Source organism: Balaenoptera musculus, chromosome X, assembly GCF_009873245.2.
Source record: "Balaenoptera musculus isolate JJ_BM4_2016_0621 chromosome X, mBalMus1.pri.v3, whole genome shotgun sequence".
Taxonomy (NCBI): domain Eukaryota; kingdom Metazoa; phylum Chordata; class Mammalia; order Artiodactyla; family Balaenopteridae; genus Balaenoptera; species Balaenoptera musculus.
The window spans coordinates 103,829,230-103,855,398 of record NC_045806.1 but is presented as its reverse complement, the minus strand read 5'-3'; the positions used below and the strand labels follow the sequence as shown (position 1 = coordinate 103,855,398).

General features: G+C 34.9%; 1 protein-coding gene across 5 annotated transcripts in view; it reads right to left on the bottom strand.

Annotated features, from left to right (window-relative positions):
* The window catches only part of STAG2 (stromal antigen 2), a 117,228-nt gene that overhangs the window by 59,291 nt on the left and 31,768 nt on the right, over nucleotides 1-26,169 (bottom strand). For all 5 annotated transcript variants that reach the window (XM_036839372.1, XM_036839376.1, XM_036839373.1 and 2 more), the window contains 4 exons: nucleotides 16,417-16,556; nucleotides 13,139-13,217; nucleotides 9,770-9,934; nucleotides 4,126-4,222 (listed from right to left, as the gene is read on the bottom strand). In XM_036839372.1, coding sequence (XP_036695267.1) covers nucleotides 4,126-4,222; nucleotides 9,770-9,934; nucleotides 13,139-13,217; nucleotides 16,417-16,460 — 385 coding nt within the window. In that variant the 5' untranslated portion in view covers nucleotides 16,461-16,556. The remainder of the gene's footprint in view (nucleotides 1-4,125; nucleotides 4,223-9,769; nucleotides 9,935-13,138; nucleotides 13,218-16,416; nucleotides 16,557-26,169) is intronic.

Sequence of the window (26,169 nt, the reverse complement as noted above, 5' to 3'; positions counted from 1 at the left end):
TGTAATCTAGTTGTAACTTTAAACAAAGAATAATGGGGGGGGGGGAGCAGAGAGAAAGGGAAAAATAAAGTATTAAAGTTAGTACGTAATAAATGCCCAAATGAGTTGAAAAGCCAAGAAAGGCTATAGCTCAGACAAAAGAAAAAGATCTGGATAAGTAGGTGTTTCTTATAAGGACATTTAGAGTTTTAAAGGAGGATGGAAGAGGTGAGAAGAAAGGATGCACATTACAAGAAGTAGTATAACTGTATCACTTTGCTGTACACCTGAAATTAACACAACACTGTAAATCAACTGTATTTCAAAAAAAATGTAGTAAAAGTTAGCCAGGTATAGGTCAAATATCAAAAAAGGGGTTTCTAGGAAAAAGTTATGAGCAGGAGACAATGCAAGAAGAAGTCATACAAGAATTTCCACTGATGGGGTGTCAGATTTTTTTTAAAAAAAGAAAAAATGTAAAAAGTGAATTTCCTAAACCACATTTCTAATGCTAGATTATTTATTCTTTGCCAGTCTAATCACTATGAATACCATAAATATAGTAACATCTAAAAGAATGTCTTGGGGCTTCCCTGGCAGTCCAGTGGTTGAGACTCCACACTCCCAATGCAGAGGGCAAGGGTTCGATCCCTGGTTGGGGAACTAAGATCCTACATGCAGCACGGCACAGCCAAACAAAAAAAATTTTTTAATTTAAAAATAAAAGAATGTCTTGGTACAGGAACATGAGATTTATTATAAAAGTTAGATATATTTCAATTGACCAAGCTCTATTTTATATATGCATGCACAGGTGTGTGTGTGCGTATAAATTTAAAAACAACAATAGAACATCATACTCTCTTTCCAACCCCAAATCTGAAAAGAACAACCGCTCTGTGAGCTCCCTCTCTATGGGCATGCAATCTGAAGACCTTCCAGTAGCGTAACAAAACCAGCAGGAGTAGAATAGGAACTAACAACCATTGAGCCGGCTATGCACCAGCCACTTCAGCCCTGGTAACAAGCCTATATAGGAGGTACTATAATCCTGGCTTTACAGATGAGGAAACCGATGCTAAGGCAAAGAGAAGTTAAATAATTTGTATGAGATTATTAGTCTACAGCTTGCTGCCCAGCCCCAGGTGAGATCAATTTCTACTGGTACTGTGAAAGAGCCCTTACTTACCACATTAAAAAACCAAATGATTGTTTAAAAATATTAACAAATTTGAAAGAAAGCATGATTTCCCTGACTAAAGAAGCACATTCTCGAAAACCTTTCAAGGGGTTTTTAATTTATATCTAGAGCCGTGGATGTATCTCCAGAACCTTCTCATACTTTACACCCAGGTACTGTAAATTTGGCAGTGCTAGAGAAGGACAAATAACTCAATCCCTGAAATAATTTCTACGAAATAAGCATTTATATATAAATAAATCTCAAAGTAAACATACTGCATACATTTTGACAAACTTCTAAAGCTCCTCCTCTCATCTCATAGACCATATAACAGCCATAAACCCAAATATAAGCAGAAAACAAAATAGCTGTCACAAACTCTATGCATATAATAACTCCTGAGGCAGGTGTAAAGAAGCCATCAGGACATCAGGCCAGCTCCCACTGCCTTAAAAGTGTGGGGGACATGAAGCAAGACTGCTTTAAAAACTGGTAAACTGAAAAGTGACAGCTGACCAGGAAAGAAAGAAGGAAACAACACTGGCCACAGAATCACCAACCACAGAGCAGTCTGAAGCCATTCAGTGTAGGGCCAAACATCTCTCCACATACCTCAATACTGCAGAAGGCATAACTACAGTAAAATAACTGACGCTCATAATAACAATCCTAAATCCACAGGAAACGGTACACTGTATATACTTAAGCATGTTTCTAACTCATTTATAAAAGAATTCTACCAAAATATTTTTGAGTATGTTTTGTAAGTACTTAATGACCTTAACTTTGATTACATGGTAAATTCCTCTTTATGGAGCTTCCTTGCTTCTAAAATAAATATTATAGCAGTGTTTAAATCTACCTATGTTTTCAACACCTTCAATTTTTAAAAATTTTCACAACCTTGTTTGTGACAAGGTATGTCCAAATGTTTAATGGGCAAGCTCCTGATTTATAAATACAGTGATGCCAGAAAAGGAATGTATCTGATAAAGGGGAATGCTCTGACTACGGCTTTGTTTTAAAACTGCAATTCAGAAGCCTAGTTAGGAAACTAAAACTGATCAAACTATGGTATAATAGGTAAGACTGAATATAAAAATTAGAATTTCAACTCATTAAATTATTTCTGGCACCTGTTCAGTTGTTCTGCAATCAACCTTCCATTTTCAAAGAATCTAAAGAGAAAGGACATTGCCCTTGATTACATAACACCACAAACAGGTACTTGTACCCTTCTACTCCAGAAAGATGGAATGGACATAGACAAAAAAAAAATAACATCAACATATCTCATTTTCTAAAGAGTTAATCTGGTTCATCATACTGTCATTACTACAACACTTCCTCTGAGCAGATTCAGTAGAATTTTCTAATACTGATTTACAGCTACCTTTAGCTAAGAAGTAAACTAGGCAACTCTCTGCACTCTAAAGACAAGACATTAAAATTTCTCAAAAACGGCCATATTAACGGCATTATGAAGACCACAGACTCAAGAAGTTAATAAATTTGTCTATCAGGCCTCACATATATAACATTTAATATGCAGACTGCACTGAAAGTTGTGATTGACCTCATAAAATGCATCAGTTCTTAAAATGTTACTTGTTTTCCAATTCCAATGACAGGATTTTTAAAGAAGTTTTGTAGAATTAAAGGAGTAGACATAAGTAAATTGTTTCCTGGGATCTCTTTTCAGATTTGTTTATTAAATCAGTCATTCTTTAGCACCTTAATTTTTTAGATCTACTTTTAGGCAATCTTCCCTCCTCCTAACCTCTAATGCCTATGTTTTTGGTGCCATTTTCATTAAAAAATGTAATACCCTTGGAAAACTCTGTAACATTTATTAGCCTGTGCATCTTCTAGAATTTCAAGGATGGGCCAAGTATTAGGGAGACACAGAATAAATCAGAACCTGCCCATGATCTTGACTAACTCATTTACTGATCCAGATCAGGATGTATGACTCCCCAACTTACACAATTTTGTCCCCCTGGCCAAATGTGTGTGCTACATGTTTTTGTCTCAGGGAAGACATTTTATATTTTCCCTACTCTTACTTCAAAATCTTTTAAAATAAAGTATAAACACTTTTAAAAAGACCCCGCTCCCCACTCCAGTTTCTCTACCTTTTAGGAAAAAAAACCTGTAAATGTCACCAATACCTTACTTTACTTACTTACTTACCTACTTACTTGCTGTTATTCATGGCACTTTTTAACTCCCTACACTTTACAATTCCCTGCCACTTGAACCTGTATCTCTTCATTATCTTCCTCCTCCCTTCTTAATCCATTTCTTTGCTCCTAAAACCAGATGCTGAAAGTGGGAAATATATCTAATAAAGTAACATAACAATTATAAATTGCCAAGTTTTTTTTTAAAGTTTTTTTTTGTTATATTTATTTATTTATTTATTTTTTAGAGAGTTCCTGACTTAATTATTTATTTATTTACTTTATTTTTTTGGCTGTGTTGGGTCTTCGTTTCTTTGCGAGGGCTTTCTCTAGTTGTGGCAAGCGGGGGCCACTCTTCATCACGGTGCGCGGGCCTTTCACTGTCGCGGCCTCTCTTGTTGCGGGGCACAGGCTCCAGACGCGCAGGCTCAGTAGTTGTGGCTCACGGGCCTAGTTGCTCCGCAGCATGTGGGATCTTCCCAGACCAGGGCTCGAACCCGTGTCCCCTGCATTGGCAGGCAGATTCTCAACCACTGCGCCACCAGGGAAGCCCAACTGCCAAGTTTTTAGTTAACTTTCACATATGAATATAACAGTCTCAACAGACTTTCTCTCTTTGTTCTTTGCTCTTTTCTCCTTACATACATTTTGTATGGTTATAATGCAAATAACTCAGTATCGTGGCATTAGTTTCCACATAAAGTGCTAATAATCTTTAGATGAAACAAAAAAGAAGAGAACATTTGAGAACATTCTGCTTCCAAAATAAATATATCTTACCTTTACAGCCTGAACACTGAATAAAAAAGTTGATGAGGTCAAGAAGTGCTATATCTCGGTCATGCTTGTATGACTCTATCCAATCATCTACCACCGACTACAGCAGAGGGGGAAAAGAACCATTAGTTTTTCCTAACGTTCTAAGAGTTAATTAAGTCAGATTAAAGCCGTTAAGATTCAACATTAAGTGGTATCACATTATTTCAATAAATACATACACTTGTATACTAAAATGTAAAGTTAAATTTTAACAATAAAATGGAATCAAATTCAGTAAATTAATCACCTGATTGTACATAAATGATCCATCTTCCTTATTTTTGCATTAAAAGGAATCTGAAAACTAAATATGGGACCCAACTCTATAAACTGAAATTTCTTAGTGATATTATAGATATCTTAGAAAATACTGATATTTGACTAAAATATTATACTAAGTAATATCTAAATATTAACACTGCAATGGAATGAAAATTTTACAAAATTTTTAAAAAGAAGTGAATGCCTGGGTCAATGAGGAAATGCAAATAAAATAACACCTTTCCTCAACAGTGAGCACTAATAGTCCCATATTAATAAGAAATAAGCATCAAAAGAAAGTAGGATAGTTCACGGATCTGGAGACTTAATATTGTTAGATGACAGTACCCTCCAAATTGATCTACAGACTCAATGCAATCCCTATCAAAATCTCAGCTGGCTTCTTAGCAGAAATTGAAAAGTTGATCCTAAAATCCTTAGGGTAATGCAAGGTATCCAGAATAGTCAAAACAGTCTTGAAAAAAGAACAAAGTTGAAGGACTCACACTTCATGATTTTAAAACCTACTACAAAGCTACAGTAATCAAGACAGTACAGTACTGGCATAAGGACAGATACATAGATTAATGGAATAAAACTGAGAGTCCAGAAATAAACCCTTAGATTGATGGTCATTTGATTTTTGACAAGGATGCCAACCCAATTCAATAGCGAAAGACTTGTCTTTTCAATAAACGGTGCTGGGACAACTGGATATCTGTATGCAAAAGAATGAAGCTGGACCCTATCTCACATATACACAATCAAAGACCTAAATGTAAGAGTTAAACCTATGAAACACAGAAGTAAATCTTCATAACCATTGAGTTAGGCAAACCCTTCTTATATATTAGACCAAAAGCACAAGAGACAAAAGAAAAAATAAATTTGACTTATTCAAAATTAAAACTTTGTTCTTGAAAGGACTCCATCAAGGAAATGAAAAGACAACCCACAGAAAGGGAGAAAATACTTGCAAATCATGTATCTGATATGGAACTTGTGCCCAGAAAATATAAAGAACTACAATTCAATAATTTTAAAAAGCCAAATAACCCAATTAAAAATATAGGCAAAGGATCGGAATAGACAGTTCTATACAGAAGATATACAAATGGCCCTTAGCACATGCAAAGATGCTCAGTGTAATTGGCCACAAAGGAAATGGAAATCAAAACCACAATAAGATACCACTTCACTCCCACTAAGATGGCTATAATAAAAAGTACAGACAATAATAAATGCTGGCAAGAATTTGGAGAAATGGAATGCTAAAACACTGCTCGTAAAAAAGTAAAATGGTGCTGCCACTTTGTAAAAACAGTTTGGCAGCTCCTCAAAAGGCTAAAGAGTTAAGTGACCCTGGGACTCAACTCCTAGGTATTTATTACCCAAGAGAAATGAAAAAGTTATGTCCAAACAAAAACTTGTACAATAATACTCATAACAGCATTATTCACAACAGCCAAAAAGTGGAAACAAACCACAGGTACATCAAGGGATGAATGGATAAATAAAGCATGGCATATCCATACAATGGAATGTTACTTGGCAATAAAAAAGAATGAAGTTATAATACATGCCACACCATGGATGAACCTTAAAAACATGCTAAGTCAAAGAAGCCACTCAAAAATGACCATATATTTATATGACCTCGTTTATATGAAATGTCCAGAATAGGCAAATTTATAGAAAGTAGATTTATGGTTGCCTAGACCTGGGGGCAGGTGAGGAGAAAGTGACTGCTAATGGGCACGAGGTTTCTTTCTGGGGTATTGAAAAAATTCTAAAATTAGATTGTGGTGATGGCTGCACAACTCTGTGAATGTACCAATACTAAAAATCATTGAATTTACACTTTAAAAGGGTGAATTTTATGGTTTGTGAAGTATATTTCAATATAGCAATTTTAAAAAAAACAGAACTAAAAAATAAAAGCAGCACTGTATTCCTTCGTGGACAAAAGAGGAAACCACAAAACAGATAAAAACAATTTTTAAATAAACAAAATTTTAAAAATTAAGATGATAAATTACAGCTAATATAAAAAACGAAAAGTCAGGAGGGAAAATGTTTTAAGTTATATACCAATAAATACGGAATTTGGGTATGAACTGAATGAATAAAATATGTACAATTTGATGTACAAAAAAGATAATATGATCACATGAAAAAGAAAAGAAAAAGAAAATATTGTTTAAGAATCACCTGGCTCATAGAGATTTACTGGACATATTCTAAAATGTTGCTTAATTTCTAGATTTCAGTCCTTTTCTATATTTTATAGCAGCTTGTGTATGTTAACCAACTCAATTTATGAAAGAAATGTTTCTAAGATGATCCCCAAATATGATATGGGCAGTATCAAGAGAATATATTATGTGATATGGGAGTTTTAAAACATGGCCCCAAGTTGTTTGACATTGCTCCCCAAAAAGAAGTGAGGTCTGTGTCCCCTTCTCCAGAACAGAGTGCAGCAGAAATGATGCTTCCAAGAGTAGGTCATAGAAGGCTATTCAACTTCTGCATTGGGTTCTTGCAGCACTACAGAACTAGACACTTCCTCTCAGGATAGTCTCTCCAAACCCAGAAGCCATACTGTAAGAAGCCAAAGCCACGTGGAAGGACCATTTGTAGGTACTCCAGGTAACAGTTCCAGCTGAGCCCAGCCTTCAAATCACTCCTGACTAGGTACCAAACATGAATAAAGAAGTCTCCAGATGATTATAGTCCCTAACTGTTTTTGTCACCTCCAGGCATTCAAGCTATCTCAGCTGAGACCCCAGGCATCATGGACGGAAGCACAGAAGAGACATCCCTATTTACCTCTGTCTGAATTCTAGATCCACAGAATCACTAAGCATAATAAAATGGTTGTTCTTTTACATCACTGAGTTTGGGGTGGTTTGTTATGCAGCAATAGATAACTAGAACAAGGGCTATTCTCATCAATAAAGATATAAAAATATTTAATGAAATCTTACAAAAAAATCACATCACATCAAAAAGTTATTCATGAAGATCAAGAAGAGTTTATACTAGAGTTTATATAAGGTGCTGTAATAAATACAAATAAAATACAAATAGTAAAACTAATACAAGCTATCACAATGAAATATATTTAAAATTTTTAATCATCAAATAGTATACTAAAAACTCATTGAATAAAATTCAACATCTATTATCTAATAGAACTAGGGGCACATGCATGATTTCTTCTTTCTTAAAATTTAAGAACTATTTTAACACCAACAGCGAGTCTTGTACTTATTCACTCTCACTCATAATCACCGAAATAGGGATATCCTGGGGATACAAAAAAATGAATAATACACAGTCCCCAATCAAGGAATTAACAATCTAGAAGCAAATACAGACATGTGCATAACTATAATACAATATACTAAGTGCTATACTGGAAAGAGAAAAATAAGAAATACATTCAAGGGGAGAAGGAGATAGAGTCCAAAAATGTTTCCCCAAAAAAGAGTGACATTTGAATTAGTCAATCCTGTGATATGGAAGGGAGAAAAATAAGACTATTCCAGGCAGTAAGAAAAACAAAAAGAAAGGTCTAGGGGCAGAGAACATATGGCGGCTAGAGAACAGCAAGTATGCCATAAGGAAATCTGGGCTGGAACTTTTAGATAAGGAAGAACTCTTAGAAGTTTGTAAACAGGAGACTTCCTTGATCAAATTTGGTGTTAGAAAGATAACACAAGTGGGAGTACACAAAACAAACTGGAGGTGGAGAGATGATTCAGGGAAATCAATGGAGAGATACTGCGGATATACTGCTTTTAAGCGGGAAAGCACACTTAGAAATAGAAAAACAAATGGCATAGAGGTACAATCTTAACATATGACAAACCATAAGCAACACAAAAATAAGGAAAATGTTCACTCTTTAAACACTGAGATATGATTAACAAAAAGAAATATAAAGCTAAGCCCTCACATTTTCTATTAAAAAATTCTGATGAGCCAAAAAGTTTAAAAAAAAAAAAAAACAAACCCTACAGACTAGGCAAAAATAGAATAGCCTAATTAGCTGCAGATATAAGTTGAGATTTCTGATGTTAACAAAAATGATAAGATATTAGAAAAAAAATTAATGCATTTAACCACTTAGAACAAAATATTATAGAGAAAAGTATAATATAAATATAAAAAGGAAAGTAATGAAATGGTATACAATTTAACAGAGATAATTTATCCCTTCAATAAAAGTAACCAAAAATGGGAACCAGAGAGGAGGATAATTTTTTAAATTAGGAAATGACTAAATAAACCATAGCACAGTAATATAATAAGACATTATTTCTTTCAAATGTGTACACAAAATAATCATTTAAAACATTAAACAAGAAATAAAATCCACATCCTAATCACAACCATATGAAAGCTAACCATATATGGATAAGTGACAGTGAATTCGAATTTAAGAAAATACGTTGCACTATACAATTGGTGATAGTTCAAAAGCTAACAATTCTTTTTCATTTTACGTGTAAAAAATGTGCCTTATTAGTTCCAATTGATATTTTAAAATTTATTTACAAAACCATACATATTTAGATAAATGCACATTTATAATCAAGATTTACATTTCAGTTATTCATTAATAACAAAAAGTTTAATGGCTAGCCTTTCCTAAACCATCCATGTGCACCTTTTGTTGATGAAAGTTAATTCCATGAAGGAAAAAAACTATTCCCTATAGCTTTTATAAATTAAATAATAATTTCATTAAGCGTGTATATTGAGTATAGTGTTGATTCACTTTTTTAAAACCATATGGGTTTAGCCTCCAGTGTAAAGCTGAAATGCTTCTACTGTCATAAAATTATGAAGAAACAAAATTAGGATGATTTGACATGGATATGACTCCAACTCTGTACTCTTCTGGTAAGAAACAGCACAAGTAATAAAATTTGTAATAGACAACAGTGATCAAAAGAATTCACTAAAGTGGACAGTGATTACATTAGGTCACTCAGCCAAGAATTCTGTATGTGCAAAGAACTTCATGCTTTAACAGCCACTATATAAACTCAAAGGAAATTGAAATGTCACAGTCAGGGTTTACATCAGCATATTTTTTGACATATTTTTTATTATATGCCATTAAAAGAAAATAATGCAGCAGAAAATGACTCAAGACACAGCTTAAAGGTCTTATGTCTGAATAGATCCGTTTTCTGACTAGTTTGTTGCTTTTTTCTAATACGCAGTATTAAAAATTTTTTAAACACAATTAGAAAAATCAGGGATATATTTTATATAACTCACTTAAGTTCAAAATGTACAAATGAACCAGGAAGAACGCAATAAACATTACCTGCATAGCACTCTTGCCCATTTTAACAACTTCAAACAACATCATGTTTTCCACTCCATTCTGCTGGTGATGACCATTCATTCGGTTTGGACCAGAAGGAGGTTTTCCTCCTCCATTTCCACCTTTGCCCTTTTCTCCTGGGCCTTTTTTGCCTTTTTTACAAGTCTGCATAAAAATACAAGTTGCTTAAGTTATATCCTTATCCTTGAGAGTTCAAAATAAAGCTACAGCAGGAGCAGCTGATAGCGTGCCTAACTATAAAACACTTAAACCTGACCTAAAGGGGAGTGCCGTACACATGCGTCATAATAAAATGATATGGTTGTGACAGCTTCTTTGTGGTATCAATTTTTTTAACTTATACTACCGTATACCTCATGTGACACTGCAGTTAGGAGCACAGTCTCTGTAGACTGACAGACTGCATAGGTCCCAAATTTCTATTCCTGTTAGCTGAGTGATCTTGGGCAAGTTACTTAACCACACTGTGCTTCACAGAGATTTTCTAATTTGTAAAGTGAGGATAAAAGTAAAAAAAAAAAAAAAAGTGCCTACTTCATAGGATTGTTGCTTTAAGGTGCAGACTGTAGTGGGCAGCAAGAATAACAGAACTCTATGAAATAAGTAACTCATAATTAGTTCAACATTTTAACTTGATGTCTATTGTTAGTCTTATAAATCATTGCAGTGCACTGACGAAGGAATTCTAAACAGTATGAATAGGTATATCAACCTCTTTCTTGTTCTGGGCCTTCCCTCCAACACTTATTTATCATGAAAGTTCAATTAATGAACACTATGGAAATGAAGCCCCTTTATAAGAAAGTTAACATTGGGTGGAGGGACTTCATAAATCAGCGAAAAGGCTGCCTACATGCCTCAGATATAAAACCCCTCCAACAGCATTTATACCTTATTACTAAAAAAAAAAGTCACTCCCCAACTCGGAGTCCTCATTTCTAAAATGCCAGAGTTGTATCAATATCTTTACAGGTTAGAATAGATGATTTCGAGGGTCTCTTTTAGATCTACACATTTCTATGATCTAGAGCAACAGTCCGCAAACTTTCTGTAAAGTACCAGATAGTAAATATTTTAAGGCTCTGCAGGCCACATACTGTCTTCTGTCACATATTCTTTATTTTTACTATCCTTTAAAACTGTAAATACCATTCTTAACTCGTGGGTAGTACAAAAACAGGCCATAGTTTGCAGATCCCTATCTATAGCCAGATCTACAAATTTATTTCCACTGACTGTATGTTTCTATACTTTGTTCCATAAAGGGTCCTTTCTCCTTCTTCAAGAATCTAAAACCACCCTACTCTTACGAACTACTTCAGGGGCTTCCCTGGTGGCGCAGTGGTTAAGAATCCGCCTGCCAATGCAGGGGACACGGGTTCAATCCCTGGTCCAGGAAGATCCCATATGCTGCGGAGCAACTAAGCCTGTGTGCCACAACTACTGAGCCTGCGCTCTAGAGCCTGCAAGCCACAACTACTGAGCCCACGAGCCACAACTACTGAAGGCCACGTGCCTAGAGCCCGTGCTCCGCAGCAAGAGAAGCCACTGCGATGCCCGCGCACCACAACAAAGAGTAGCCCCTGCTCACCGCAACTAGAGAAAGTCCATGCACAGCAATGAAGACCCAACACAGCCAAAAATAAATAAATAAAATTTATTAAAAAAAAAAAGACTATGAGGTAGTATACTATAGTGGATTAAGAGTATACCACCTTTCAACAGATGTGGGCTCAAATCCTTAACGACTAAGCTTCTCTAGACCTCAGTTTCCTATCTATAAAAATAAAGTTTTCTAATCTACAGTGTTGTTCAAATATTAAACTAGATAACATGTAAAATTATTAGCACAGTGCATGGAACATACATAGTATAGGGTCAAAACATTATTATTGTTATAATAAATCATTGATCTGATGCCTAACACCTCATCGCAGCAGTGGCTACTCTATTCAGATGCCACTAAAGACTTATCCCAGCTTGCAAATTAAAGCCAAAAGCAGAGTTTCGGTTTTGAAAGATGATTGCAGAACAAGGAAAAGTGGTTTTCTAATGAATAAGCATATACTACCCACTAGAATTATGGCCGTCTTTGGATAGTCATGAGTTAACATTTGTATTCATTCACATTCTCTCCCCTCTGCCAAACTACCACTTTTTAAGGGACTAAGAATGCATACGAAATTATGAAACACATGGATTATGTGCACTCTGAAAAGATATTCCAAGGACTAGTTAAATAAATTATGTTCCATACATAAAATGGGATCCTATGACACCATTAAAAATTACAGACAGGAAAAATTCACTGATAGGAAAGCTGCTGACAACATGCCATTAAGTTTTAAAAGCAAATGAAACAGTTTGCACAGTATGATTCCATTCAAGTAAAATTCTATGTGCATTTTTATATATAGGTGTATATATACATGTGTATGTTCATCAAAAATGTTTACATATTTAAAATGGGAAATTTTTACTTTGCTCATTGTATATTTCTGCATTATTTAGACTTTTTAAAAGTAAATGTGGATTGACATATATACACATATGTATAAAATAGATAACTAATAAGAACCTGCTGTATACACAGAGAACTCTACTTCACTTCGCTATACAGTAGAAACTAACACAACATTGTAAAACAACTATACCCCAATAAAAATAAATAAGAGAATCATCAAAAAAAAAAAGACCAAGAAAAAAAAAAGTAAATGTGTCATGAGAAAATATAAATCCAAAATTCATTTTGGCAAAGAAAATGCTGAACAAAAGCAAGTCATCTTTTGCACAATGTATTTACACATGCACGGAGTCAAATGTACTTTCCAAAATAGCAAAATGATTTAACCATTCACTAAGTTACCCACACCTCTCAGGCTACCCACTCATACTCTAAACTTGCATTCTATTGACTCAGAACTTCAGTTTGTTAGTTTTTATCCTTGACATTACTTATAAAGAGTCACTGTCAACAGTAACCCATTAGACTTAAACGCTTGTAGGTTACATTTTTAGGGTGCTTTAGAATAAGAAATTTACTGATTTGCTTTATATTGGACTACTCATGTACAAATAAAAATAAAGCCAACAGAATATCACATTTTGCTTAGCATACTATGCTTTATAAAATAAACTACTAGAAACAATGACGTATTAATTTCAACTTTATAGTAGTAGAAGTGTTCAAAGGCTTGCCATACCAGTCAGGGCAAAAAAGCATTTTTAAAAGACAACAACATCTGAGACATAACTAAAACAACTATATATAGTATATAATTATATTTATTCATATATGTATATTTATGACCGTAAGAACCAAAATAAAGACACATATTCTATACTTACTTTTCCTTTGCCTTGCTTTTGGTTTTTTCCTTCAATGTCTTCAAAATCTGTGTCAGAAGAAAAATGTGTTTCTGACTCCCTATGACAAAAAGATAAGCAATTATTTAAAACCTTCCTTAGAAATGTAGATGGAGTTTCTAAATTTTGCCATATTTTCTAAAAGAAAGGCTTGGTTAACTCATTACAAAACTATATTAGCATTAAATGTAATTAAGATGCTTTCCCAAAGCAACACATTGCAGCATATTACCAAACATTTAAAATTATATAACACAAAAACATTAATCTAAAACACAAATGTCTAAGCATGTTTTTATTTTGTTAATTTTTAACCAAAGCATAAAAAGAAAACCAGGGGCTCTCAAACTTTTAACTCTAGGAACCGTGGTGTTCTATTGGAATGGCTGGTTTCATTTTCTGATTCAAAGACCATGGTGTTCAGGTAAAACTGTATTTTAGCACTAGGTATGGGATAATCTTTATTAGGGAATTTTAGCAATATTAAGGATCTTATGACCTTTCCTATATCACACAAAAATATTCATAATCTAAGTGTAACTATACAAAACATGTATTTCTGAAAGAATATACATAAAACATTTTTACAAACTAAATCATTTGAAACAGGGTAGGGAAGTGTGCTAATTGATCAAAATCCTTTATGAAGCAAAAAGCTGTTAAGCTATAGTCAAGAAAACTGGTTCTAGTTAATACGGTACTAGGAAACTGTGTGATCTTGGACAACTGACAACCACTCTATCTTCTCATCTACAAACAATGTTTATGCAGGAAAGAATGAAATCTCTGAAGTCTCTTTAACCTCTAAAATATAGATTTATAGTTCTAAGAAACTGTCCCTCATTTTGGAGTAGGAGGGGTGCTTTGTATAATCTGGATTTTCTAAGGCAAAATGGAAGTAAACCAATTTAAATACACATGTGTGATGCTTCCTATATATGTAAACATGGGTCTATCTATCTAAATAGTAGTAACAGACCCACACTTAAATGCTTAAGGCAAGGCATACTTAGTATCAATATTTGGGTCACAATGGATTTTAGAACTGAACAACACACGTAAAAGATAAAGGTTTTACCATTTTAAATGTGTAAAACTATTGTCGGTTTTGTTTAAAATAAATAGAACCAAAGTGTAAGACTATCTTTCTAAAGCTAGTCTTCTCTAACTAGATTTCTTCTATTTCCATTTTTATTGCTATAATAACCAGTTGTCCAGAGGCTGTGAGTTAGGAATACTTTATAAATCTAAAATAATGGTTAAGATGCTAGCAGGGGAAAAAAATTACTATTTATAGCACTTACCTACGAAGTTATTTAAACAATGTATTGAAGATAGTGGCAGTCCTAACTATGTCCTATAATGTTGGAGGAAAAGAGCCTGTAATAAACACCATTTCCCATAGTTAATGCACCAAAAACTGAATGACTACTTAATATTAACCTTGAAACTCATGCCTCTTACATCTTAAGAAGACTGTTGTCATCAATAATCTTCCCACATGCCTATATGGCTTTGCAAAAAAAAATCTGAAAATGGTTTTAAACATCCTAGTGTGTAAGTAGTCTTCTTTCTTCCCCAAGATATCTGTGGGACACTAGCTCTCTTAGAGAGCTCAGTAAATGCTCTAAGTCTGCAATCACTAGTCTTTGCCAATATTCTGATGGCCAAAGAGTAATCAAAGGCTCAATTACATTCTTAATCCTCATCTCCAGGCTATCCCAACTAAAAGAATGAGCCACTAGAGGCTTAATTACTAACTGGAAAACCTTCTGAAGAAAACTGAAGTGAGTAAATGGGGTAAGAGCCTAAAATATCCCCAACCAGAGAAGAAATATTCTTGTGAGTCTGTCTTTCTCTAATGCTTCCTTCTGTTTTTAAGATCAAAAGAACAACAACAAAAACCTATCCTAGGTGAAATTAACATATGCTAATATGTTTACGGGGTATACTGGGTTCACCTTTTAGTGGCTGGAAACTTCATGAGCCATCCATCACATGACTGAATCTTCCACTCCTTTCTCTTTACCCTGCCCCCACCTCACATACCCAATCAAATACTGTCTATTCTACCTCCACAACATCGATTCCCTCTTATCCATTATCCTATTTCAGGCCCTAATTACTCGACATATTCTAATGGTCAACAGTCTAGTTTATAACGCAAACCTTTTTAATTACCTCTCCTGTATTAATGTATTTGAGAAATTTCATAAGATAATTTTATAGTAGTCAAACCAAAAATTAATTTTTTTCTCAGACTATCCCATATCTTCCCTCAAACAAAAAGAAAAACAAGAAATTTTCCTCAAGAATCTAAAAGTAGAGTCAATATAAACTGGGATTAAAATCACATTAAAAATCATACTTTGAAATATTGGCAATATCCCAGCAGACCCTTAACACTCTGAAAATAATAAAATTATTTTAAAAATGAAAATCTATAAAACATCAAAAGCAGACACTGGCCACCATTATGTACAAGGATATCTGCTGTTTTCAAAATTTTTAGCAACCAGACTCTGTTTTTAAATCAAGTCTTATAAAGACCCTAGTATGTGTTATATGTGTGCGTAAAGTTAATGGGGTCCACGAGCAGTTTAAAGGTTCACTCTTCACTTAGGTACCTCATGAAACTGGAGCTTAGTATGAAAACCACTACTGCATATAGCAGCTCAAATTCTTTCCTACATCAAAACACCAAAGAGTAATGAGAATAAAAGCTGAATAAGGAGTATAGTAGCTTTTAAGACAAGGGTAAAGAAAATAGCTATGTTGAAGTCACTTTATGGACCAATGAGCATATAATTTGTTTCTGGGGGGTTAAAAAGGAAAGCATGTCCTACCCTCCTACATTCGTTGTAGCCTGTCATTTGATTTTAAACAGAAATCTGACATTACATCCTAAATACTATTGCATGGTATATATTCCTTACTAATGAGAACACTTAACATTTTAAGAATTTCATGACACTCCCTTCAAAACAGTTGCTATTGTAAAACCAAGTATGGACTCAAAGAACTGAACAGCAAAAATAATAAATTTTCCAGGATCTGAATTATAAAATATACTACAAAAAAAGGCATGGAATTACTGTTACAGAACCCAATAGGCATTGATATAGACTATTTCCAAGTATGCATGCTATTTTATACTGAAACATTATATCTTCTCAAACAGAAGTAACTTTAACTGAAGTTAATACAGTTCCCATTTTGTGGAAAAAACAAGTATTTAGAAATTATCATAATATACTTACTGAAGTAGATTAAAATCAGTTGGTATTTCTGGAGCTGCTATCATTTCTTTATCATCTTCTGGAACGCCCCAATGTCAGAAATATATTCATATATTTACGTGGGTAAAATGATGGTTTGCTTCTTTCTTCTAAGACAATTCCTTTAAAAGGGACAGGGGGGCGGGGGGGGGAGAACGCCATATTTAGTATAAACACACCAAAAATATTGGGAAGGGTATCTACCCCAAAACTAAATTTCCAAGTGTCTGCTAATGTGTTTTAGTAAATAAGGATTTCTTTCCCTTGCATTTGACTGCTTTTTCTAGATATGGATTTGTTACAACTGTTGTAGCCCCACGACAGTAACAACAAATACAAAGAAAGAAGCTTCTATTACAATTATTTTTTAAAATTTGTTATGATTCTCCAGCCTGGCTTAAAAAGACAGATGCCCTAACTAGGAACAGAATGTGACTTTTACTCATCCTAAAATCTTTATGACAAGTTTAAACCATAATACAAGACGCCTGAAAATTCTATAGCTTTCTGCTTATGATGTACAGTACAGTTAAAAGGAGCTAATAAAAAAAATCTAAGATATAATTTTAAAATACTTTAAAAACAGGTTCTTCTACCATAGAAGAAACATACGGTCCAAAAGCCTGGCTTATTAATAAATAACTACACTTCATGATAATACCACCTGCGTTGAACAGGAAAGGGGAAAAAATGTTAGCTCTGATCCATTCCCTCAAGGAACTTATAATCAATTTAAATACGAATAATGCCATATGGACAACAGATGAATGCCATTTGTGACCAAAGTAAGTTTGGCCATAGGAAGATGCAGTTCCTAAACAAGAGAGTGACCTAAAAGCAAATGACAAGTCTATAACAAAAAAGAGAAAATAGACTGGGTTTGAAGCTCTGAATCTTATGTATAACTTTCTTTTAAAATTTTATGCTTTTATTTCCAAGCAAATCTCATACTTGGTGGCCACCTAAAGACTAAACATATCCAATTAATAATAAATATTCAAATATCACATAGTGATGAACTTCTAATGATCTCTTCCAGCAGAGTAAACTTTATACAAGAAACTGATCATTCAATTTTTCCATTAAGTTTAAATCTCTAAAAAACATCATAAATGGCTACTAATATATAATTAATATACAAAAGTTGAAAACACTGCATTTGCTTGCTCACTCTAATTAAGCTACTATGAATAGCAAAATAACGAAGAGGAGAAACAAGAATCAGTAATATACAAATTAAGCCCTAATCAAGGGTTGTCTATACCACCACTTTGAGTTTCTTTTTTTCTGAAGAATGCTCATACTGTTAAAATCTTTATTTAGATATCACTGTTAGTATAGTCTTCTCACACTAAATCATGGTCCCAGGATTGTTCCCCTCCAAGACCACTAATTGTTAATTTGGTTTTATTTTATTGTAACCTAAGGAATTATCTAAGTAGTATATCAGAGTTCTGAGACTTGCCATCACATGTAGGATACACTCTAGCCTCCTAAAAGTCCCAACTAATTTAAAAAAGAAAACCGTTTTTTAAAAAGAAAACAATTTTGTTTTTTTAAGTGAGCTGGAGAGGTAGAGAGATAATAAGTTCTAACCAACACATCAGGTCATCTAGATGGCAAGATGGAAATAAAGAGCTTGCTGTGTCTGTCTGCCTACCTGCCCCCTCCCCTCTCTCTCTAAGCATTTTATAAAACCAAACTTGATGCATTCCTTAAATATACAGTTTTTAAGCAGACTTTAAAGATAGTTCATAAATGTATTCTACTAAAGGACATAAAGAATGAATCAGCTCTGAAAAGCAGAGAGCACTAAATAGGTACTATATGATATACTACATTCCTCTAAATAGCACAAAATTAATTTCTAGTGTACAAGAAGTCTTGCCAGGTCAAATTATTTTTCTCAAAGTACGGCTATACTAACATGTACTTGGTAATTAGAATCCAAAGAAAACACAAAAGAAAAACAGAATTTATAAAGATGTGAGTCTCCCAGACAAGGTGTCTGTATTTTAAAAAGAAATATCATGCCAGGGTCTGATAGGTTTAGAAAAAATTATTAAACTAGCCAACTCCCTATCCCAGTGAAACACCTGTTTTTAAAAGTTTCTAAATATTAAAAATCCATCCAACCAAGTAAAAGTATCTACCATGTGCCAAATGCAGCAGTGGGCACTGGGCATACAGTAGTGAACAGGAGAGCAATGATCCTTGCCCTTATGGAACTACCTGTAACAGTAAATGTGAAAATATATTTCTAGGAAAAGGCACCTACCTCTATTGCAACCTATTATTAAACATAATATTAAATTCCATGTATCTTGAGTTTTTACTACTGTAATCATGCTCTAAATAACCAATTTGCCGCCAAAACAGTTCTTCATAGCTCAAAAAAACTATATATATTTAAGTTGTTTTGTAATTTAAAGGGGTAGGGGGAACGATGGATATGTTAGCATTGGTTTGCGTTTTTTTTTCTTCAAGAATATAAACTTTATCTGCAGGAAGAACTTCGAATTTTTCCCTTTTTATTTTAAATGTCTACAGCTATACATAAATACAATTTGCTTCCCCCAAAGATTTTCATTAGAAAATTCACAAACAAGGTCTTTAAATGTACTTAATGCCATTTGACCTAAGTTGGGAATCCCCAAACTGTAAGAATACATAATGCTCAAATAAAAGTATAAGTTTAATAATCAAACTCACCACACCATTTCTGGCCTACTGTATGTAGGTTATTAATTTTTAAGAAATATGCTCAAAGATCACAAGGTGGAGCTCTCACCTAATGTCAAAGAAAAACTCTGAGATTTTTAGCATTTGTACCAATTCTCTATAACTACCATAAGAGAGTTAACATTCCAACAGCTTTGGAGGATAAAGCACAGAAATGAAATTTGCTTTAACTCTCAATCACTATTACCCTTTTGGGAAAAAATATATCCACTAACAACTAGCTTCTGCTTCTCCTTACTGAAAACTAAGCAAACACATTTATCGATAGGTTGAATAACATACTTTAAAGTAAAACCACTTCCTTAGGCTCAAGTGTGTAATACACTGCCATTAAAGATTTATTAAAATTAAAAAGTAATAGGTGATTATATATATTTTAATTCTATACCTTAAATTCAAGTAAACGCTCTCAGCAGTACTGCTTTTGATATAAACAGAGATCTAAAAGCTGAAATTTGATCACCATACTTTTCAAGTTATCTATAATGAATCTATGTTTAGGGCCTGTTACTCAGTTTAGAACCCGAGCTAACTAATTCAATAACAAAAAAACTTTCTTCTTCCACTTCTGAAAACCTGTTGGATACCTACTACTCTAGCACATAAACACAAATATATACTAAATATATATAATTATGCTTGCATCCTTAACTCCAAAAAATGACTTAATTGATTGAAATTATCCACCCACCGCCAAAACAGTAAAAATACACAAAAAACAACCCGTTATTCTTTGATATTGTTTTAAAAACTTAAAGTAATTCTGACTTCTTTTTATAAAGAAATGATTGTTTCGAAGTTCCTTTAATTCAATCCCAAGTGGTTTCAAGATAGAAAATAAAAAGCTACAAAACTAACAAGGTCCCTCAGAACCCACATGTTATTGGGGAGTGGGGGGAGCACTTAAAGTAGCTGGTGTATTAATTCTTTCCCTAAAAATGCAGAAATATTCAACTGCTAAAAGCTAGTAAATTCAGCACATATACCACACGTCACACCCTTATCTTAACACTAGCCCAAAAGGGTTACGTTCTTCTATCTATAAGGATCACATCTTGGAAATGTATATACCCTTCTGAAATGCCACCATCATTATAACGCAAACACTTAAAAATACGAACTACTTAAATGCCCAGCCATGGATTAACTTACGGTACAAAAATGTAATTCATATTCATACACTGAAACTACATATGATGACTGTGTAGCAACATGGGTAAAGTTTGATAAGTTAAAAGCCTTATATTAGGATACAATATTAACCAAAAAACAAAACAAAGGAAAACAGTTAACATATCAGAGTGGTGAAAATGTGGTTGATTTTTAAATTTTTAATTACGATGTTATTGTTAGTAAGAAAAAAAGTAAATTATGAGGGTGGAAATTTATTTTTCAATGTCTTCTCTTAAAATCTGAACTGAGAGGAACTACAAAACTATCTCTGCTGCTAAAACCTGATCTATTCATATTTCAGATACATAATGTCAAAAAGTTAAACATCTACAAAAAGAAACTGAGTTCTATCATAAAATTATCTTTATTATGTTCACCTACTCAAGATTAGCAGGGAACAGAAACTTTCATATGAACTCCTGACAAGACCCAAAGGTATGTTCCTTTTATTGGCTTATCTACTTTCTTAGGAGATAGCAGACAGAAGTCTGTCATTTAGGATGAGACTGTGAAAGAAAAGGGAGACTAGTTCCCGGAGTTATTTAATCAAAACAGGAAAGTCACTATCATTCCATATGTCAAATGATACATGGCAACTTTGAGTACATAGGTAGGGCAAGAAATGAAAAAAGCCTTTAAAAAAGATTTCTCCTTGCTCAAAAAGATATTTTTCCTCCCTCTGTTTATCTCCCTAATTTCTGCTAACAGTCTCCTAAGTAAACGACAGGGTGAAAAGAATGACAAATCAAACAATGATCATGTATATTCAGGCCAGCAACACAATTTTAACCCAGGTGTTTCTTGATAGCATACTCACATTACACCTACCACATAAATCATTTGCAAATATATTTTCCTTTCCACAAACTAGGAAGGAGTCCTAAAGAATTTCTAATGGAAGCACCTGCTCTAGTGCAGGAATAGGTAATCTGGAGAAGGTAGGACTAGAAGAAATCTAAATACGTAAAAGAATTAATAATCCTGTCTACATTTCCTAACTAACCATAGGAGAGGTCAAATATCTGCCCTTACAAACTTAAAAAAATACAGAAGAAAGGGAAGGCCAAAAGTAAAAAAAAAAAACTTTCTAAAATAACTAAGTAGACAAAGTGAACACACCTAATGCCACAACACTTCAAAAACAACTTTTACTTTCAGGAAGAGGGGAAGGAGCAAGCTGGGGCAGTCTACACACATCTGGCATCACTATACACTGCCAGAAACTAAGCCAGATAGAACTGGAAACATCCACCTGTTCCCCTCCTATTTTTAAATGTATGATAGTATATGCTCAGCAATCTTCCTTATTTTCTTGTCTACCCACATTCCCCAAAACTTTCCAAATGTGACTCAAGTACTAACCACAATTAGGATCACCTGGCCCAACCTACTCAGCTTGCCCCAGTTCTCGACCATCAGTTCTGATTTCTGTAGAAAATCTAGCACTCCATCGTTAACTTCACACACACAGAGTGCTACCATTTTGAGGAGGGAGGAAAGGGGGGAGATAAGAAAAGGCTTCTGCCTTATTCCTGCAGACCCACTACTCTATCACTCTGTACTCAGTTGTACCCTGTGCCTTAGTCATCCAAGGATCAATACTCTGCCTTGTTCTTGCGGTAATATATCTACCAGCTCCATCCCAGGAACTGGAATCCTGCCCCTAAACCTACCCTAAAAAGTCTCCCTGTGTCTCTCCAGTTGCCCTAATCCAAATGCCACAATACTGTCCTCCTCTCATCTGTCTACCATACTGACACTGACTGCTGCTAGACACTGGATACCATATCATACCTGATACCATATCATACCTGATACAGTGGAAATATATAAACTATCTAATTCCAAGTCTGCTACTTCCCCAGTTTGCCTAACCAGCTGCTGTTGAATAGACATTATCTGGCCCTATCACAAAATAAATATCAAAACAGGTAAATATTTGTTTTATCATATACTATCACCTCAAAAATCATACCTCAGGACTTTCCTGGTGGTGCAGTGGTTAAGAATCTGCCTGCCAACGAGGGGACACGGGTTCAAGCCCTGGTCCAGGAAGATCCCACATGCCGCGGAGCAACTAAGACCGCGAGCCACAACTACTGAGCCTGCGCTCTAGAGCCCATGAGTCACAACTCCTGAGCCCTTGAGCCACAACTACTGAAGCCCACGCGCCTAGAGCCTACGCTCCGCAACAAGAGAAGCCACGCAATGAGAAGCCCATGCACCACAATGAAGAGTAGCCCCCGCTCGCCGCAACTAGAGAAAGCCCGCGCGCAGCAACAAAGACCCAACGCAGCCAAAAATAAATAAATAAATACATAATCATACCTCAGTCTGCAAGGTCAACAGCTAAATCATGAATCATTTTTTAAAGTACTGTCAATGTTCACTCTTCATCTCACTTATACTTGAATATCATACTCTGAAGTTAGCCTTCTGCAATAATTTAAAGTACGTATGTGCTCCACTGACATAACTTTCTGTATGTTAAGACACGAGTAAACAGCAGCAATTACTACTGGGTGCAGTGGCTTTCGACATTTCAGAGGTGAGACAAAATTAGCTGGTATAAATGAATGTCTAGATCTGAAAATCAAATTTACATCAACGAGCTAATTTCATGTGTTAACACTTGTGTAAATGGTATTCAGCATGATATAAGCACAGTGCATCATTACCATCAAATCCACTACACACTGGGCACCACTGGCTCACTGGCAGATTTCAATCAATAACGGTTATCAAGGCAGATTTCATAACAAAGTTGATGAAGACAGGATAATCCCGCCCAGATTTTGAGGGAAATCCAAATTTTTATTTCATATACTCTGACTGATTACACCAAAAAAACTTTCACATTTATTCAAGGCACTAAAAAGTATCTAAATGAAATCTTGAGTGTTTATTAATAACTCACATGAAGATGGAGACACAATTCAGTTAATAAACAAAGTGTAAAATAAATCATTTTATAGAGGACAGTGGGAAATTTTAATCTAAAATTTAGAACTGCAGTTACTACTACCAAGCACAGTATTTTTTATTCATTTTATTATGGCAGCAAACATAACACACATGCTACATATTTAATACCTTTTTTTTTTTTTTTTTGCTTCACCATGTGGCATGTGGGATCTTAGTTCCCCAACCAGGGATTGAACACGCAACCCCTGCAGTGGAAGCGTGGAGTCTTAACCACTGGACCACCAGGGAGGTCCTATATTTAATATTTCTTGTCTCTTCCACTTCTGATTAGGTAACACTTTATTAAAATACCTAGCATTTGCATCCACTTGATATAAACCACTAACCTTCCTACTAACTAACATCCACAGTACACAATTCACAGGCTTGAATTATATTCATATTAAAGTTCAGAAATCATGTTTTCACAATAAAGTTTATGAACACAGTATAGGTACTTCCAATTTCTCATTTCAAATCTAAAAGGCTGGTAATTCTACACAACGACAATGACAGGAGGGTCACATATATGTTGTACTCCAAAATTATTTTAATTCTCTCTAAACTTAAGCTTTCCTAAATAAAGATTAAAACATGTAAATTACTTTTTAAAAACTAAATCTAAGCCAGATAAAGACACTACAAAGAACGACAGACCAATATCCCTGATGAACACCGATACAAATATCCTCAACAAAATATTAGCAAACCAAATTCAATAGCATATTAAAAGTTATTATACACCATGACCAAAGTAGGGTTTATTCCCGGAATGCAAGGCTGGTTCAGCACATGAAAATCAATTACTGTAATGTACATATTAACAGAATGAAAGGCAAAAACCCCTCATGATCATCTCAACTGATACAGAGAAAGCATTTGATAAGATTCAACACCTTGGGACTTCCCTAGTGGCACAGTGGTTAAGAATCCACCTGCCAATGCAGGGGACACAGGTTCAAGCCCTGGTCCGGGAAGATCCCACATGCCGCAGAGCAACTAAATGCATGTGCCACAACTACCGAGCCTGCGTGCCACAACTACTGAAGCCCACGCACCTAGAGCTCGTGCTCCTCAACAAGAGAAGCCACCACAATGAGAAGCCCACGCACCGCAAGAAGAGTAGCCCCCGCTCGCCGCAACTAGAGAAAGCCCGCGCGCAGCAACGAAGACCCAACACAGCCAAAAATAAATAAATAAATAAAAAGATTCAACACTTTTTCATGATAAAAACACTCAACAAACTAGACAATGAAGGAAAATACCTCAACATAATAAAGGACACTTATGAAAAGCCCGCAGCTAATATCATACCTAAAGGTAAAAGCCTAAAAGCTTTCCCTCTAAGATGAGGAACAAGGCAATGATGCCCTCTCTCTCCACTGCTATTCAACATGGTACTGGAAGTCCTATCCAAAATAATTAGGCAAGAAAAAGAAATAAAACCACCCATATCAGAAAAAAAGAAGCAAAATTATCTCTGTTCACGGATGATACAGTCTTACACGTAGAACACTCTAAAGATTTTACCCTCACCACCAAAAAAACTGTTACAATAAACAAATTCAGCAAATTGCAGGATATAAAGTCAACACACAAAAATCAGTTGTGCTTCTATACACTAAAAACGAACAATCCAAAAAGGAAACCATTCCATTTACAATAGCACCAAAAAGAATATTTAGGAACAAACCTAACCAACGAGGTGGAAGACTCAAACACTGAAATTTATAAAACACTGCTGAATGAAATTAAAGAAGTCACAAATAAATGGAAAGACACTCCATGTTCAGTGATTAGAAGGCTTAATATTAAGATGTCCATACTACCCAAAGCAATATACAGATTCAAAGCAATCCCTATCAAAATCCCAAGAGCCTTTTTGGGCAGAAATAGAAAAATTCCTTATAAAATTCAAGGGACTCCAAATAACCAAAACAGTTTAGGAAAAAAGGAACAGAGTTGGAGGAAACACACTTTCTGACTTCAAAATGTATCACAAAGGTGCAATACTAGCATAAAGACAGACATACAGGGCTTCCCTGGTGGCACAGTGGTTAAGAATCCGCCTGCCAATGCAGGGGACACGGGTTTGATCCCTGGTCCGGGAAGACCCCACATGCCGCGGAGCAACTAAGCCGATGAGCCACAACTACTGAGCCTGTGCTCTAGAGCCCACGAGCCACAACTATGGAGTCGGCGTGCCACAACTACTGAAGCCTGAGCGCCTAGAACCCGTGCTCCACAACAAGAGAAGCCACCACAATGAGAAGCCCGCGCACTGCAATGAAGAGTAGCCCCCGCTCGCCACAACTAAAGAAAGCCCACACGCAGCAACAAAAGACCCAACACAGCCAAAAATAAAATTAATTAATTAATTAATTAAAAAATAAAAAGACAGACATACAGACCAATGAAATAGAATGGAGAGACCAGAAATAAACCCTTGAATACACATTCAAATGATTTTTGACAAAGGTGCCAAGACCACTCCATGGGGTTTCTCTTCAAAAAAACTGCTGCTGTGAAAACTGGATATCCACAAGCAGAAGAAGGAAGTTGGATCATTCATTATCTCACACCATATACAAAAATTAATTCAAAATGGATTAAAGATCTAAATGTAAGACCTAAAACTATAAAACTCATAGAATAAAACTTAGGGGAAGAGCTTCATAACACTGGACGTGGCAATGATTTCTTGGATATGACACCAAAAGCACAAATAGACAAATGGGACTACATCAAAACTTTTACACAACAAAGGACACAACCACCAGAGTGAAAGGCAACCTACAGAATGGGAGAAAAGATTTGCAAATCATACCTGATTAGAGGTTAATATCCAGAATATAC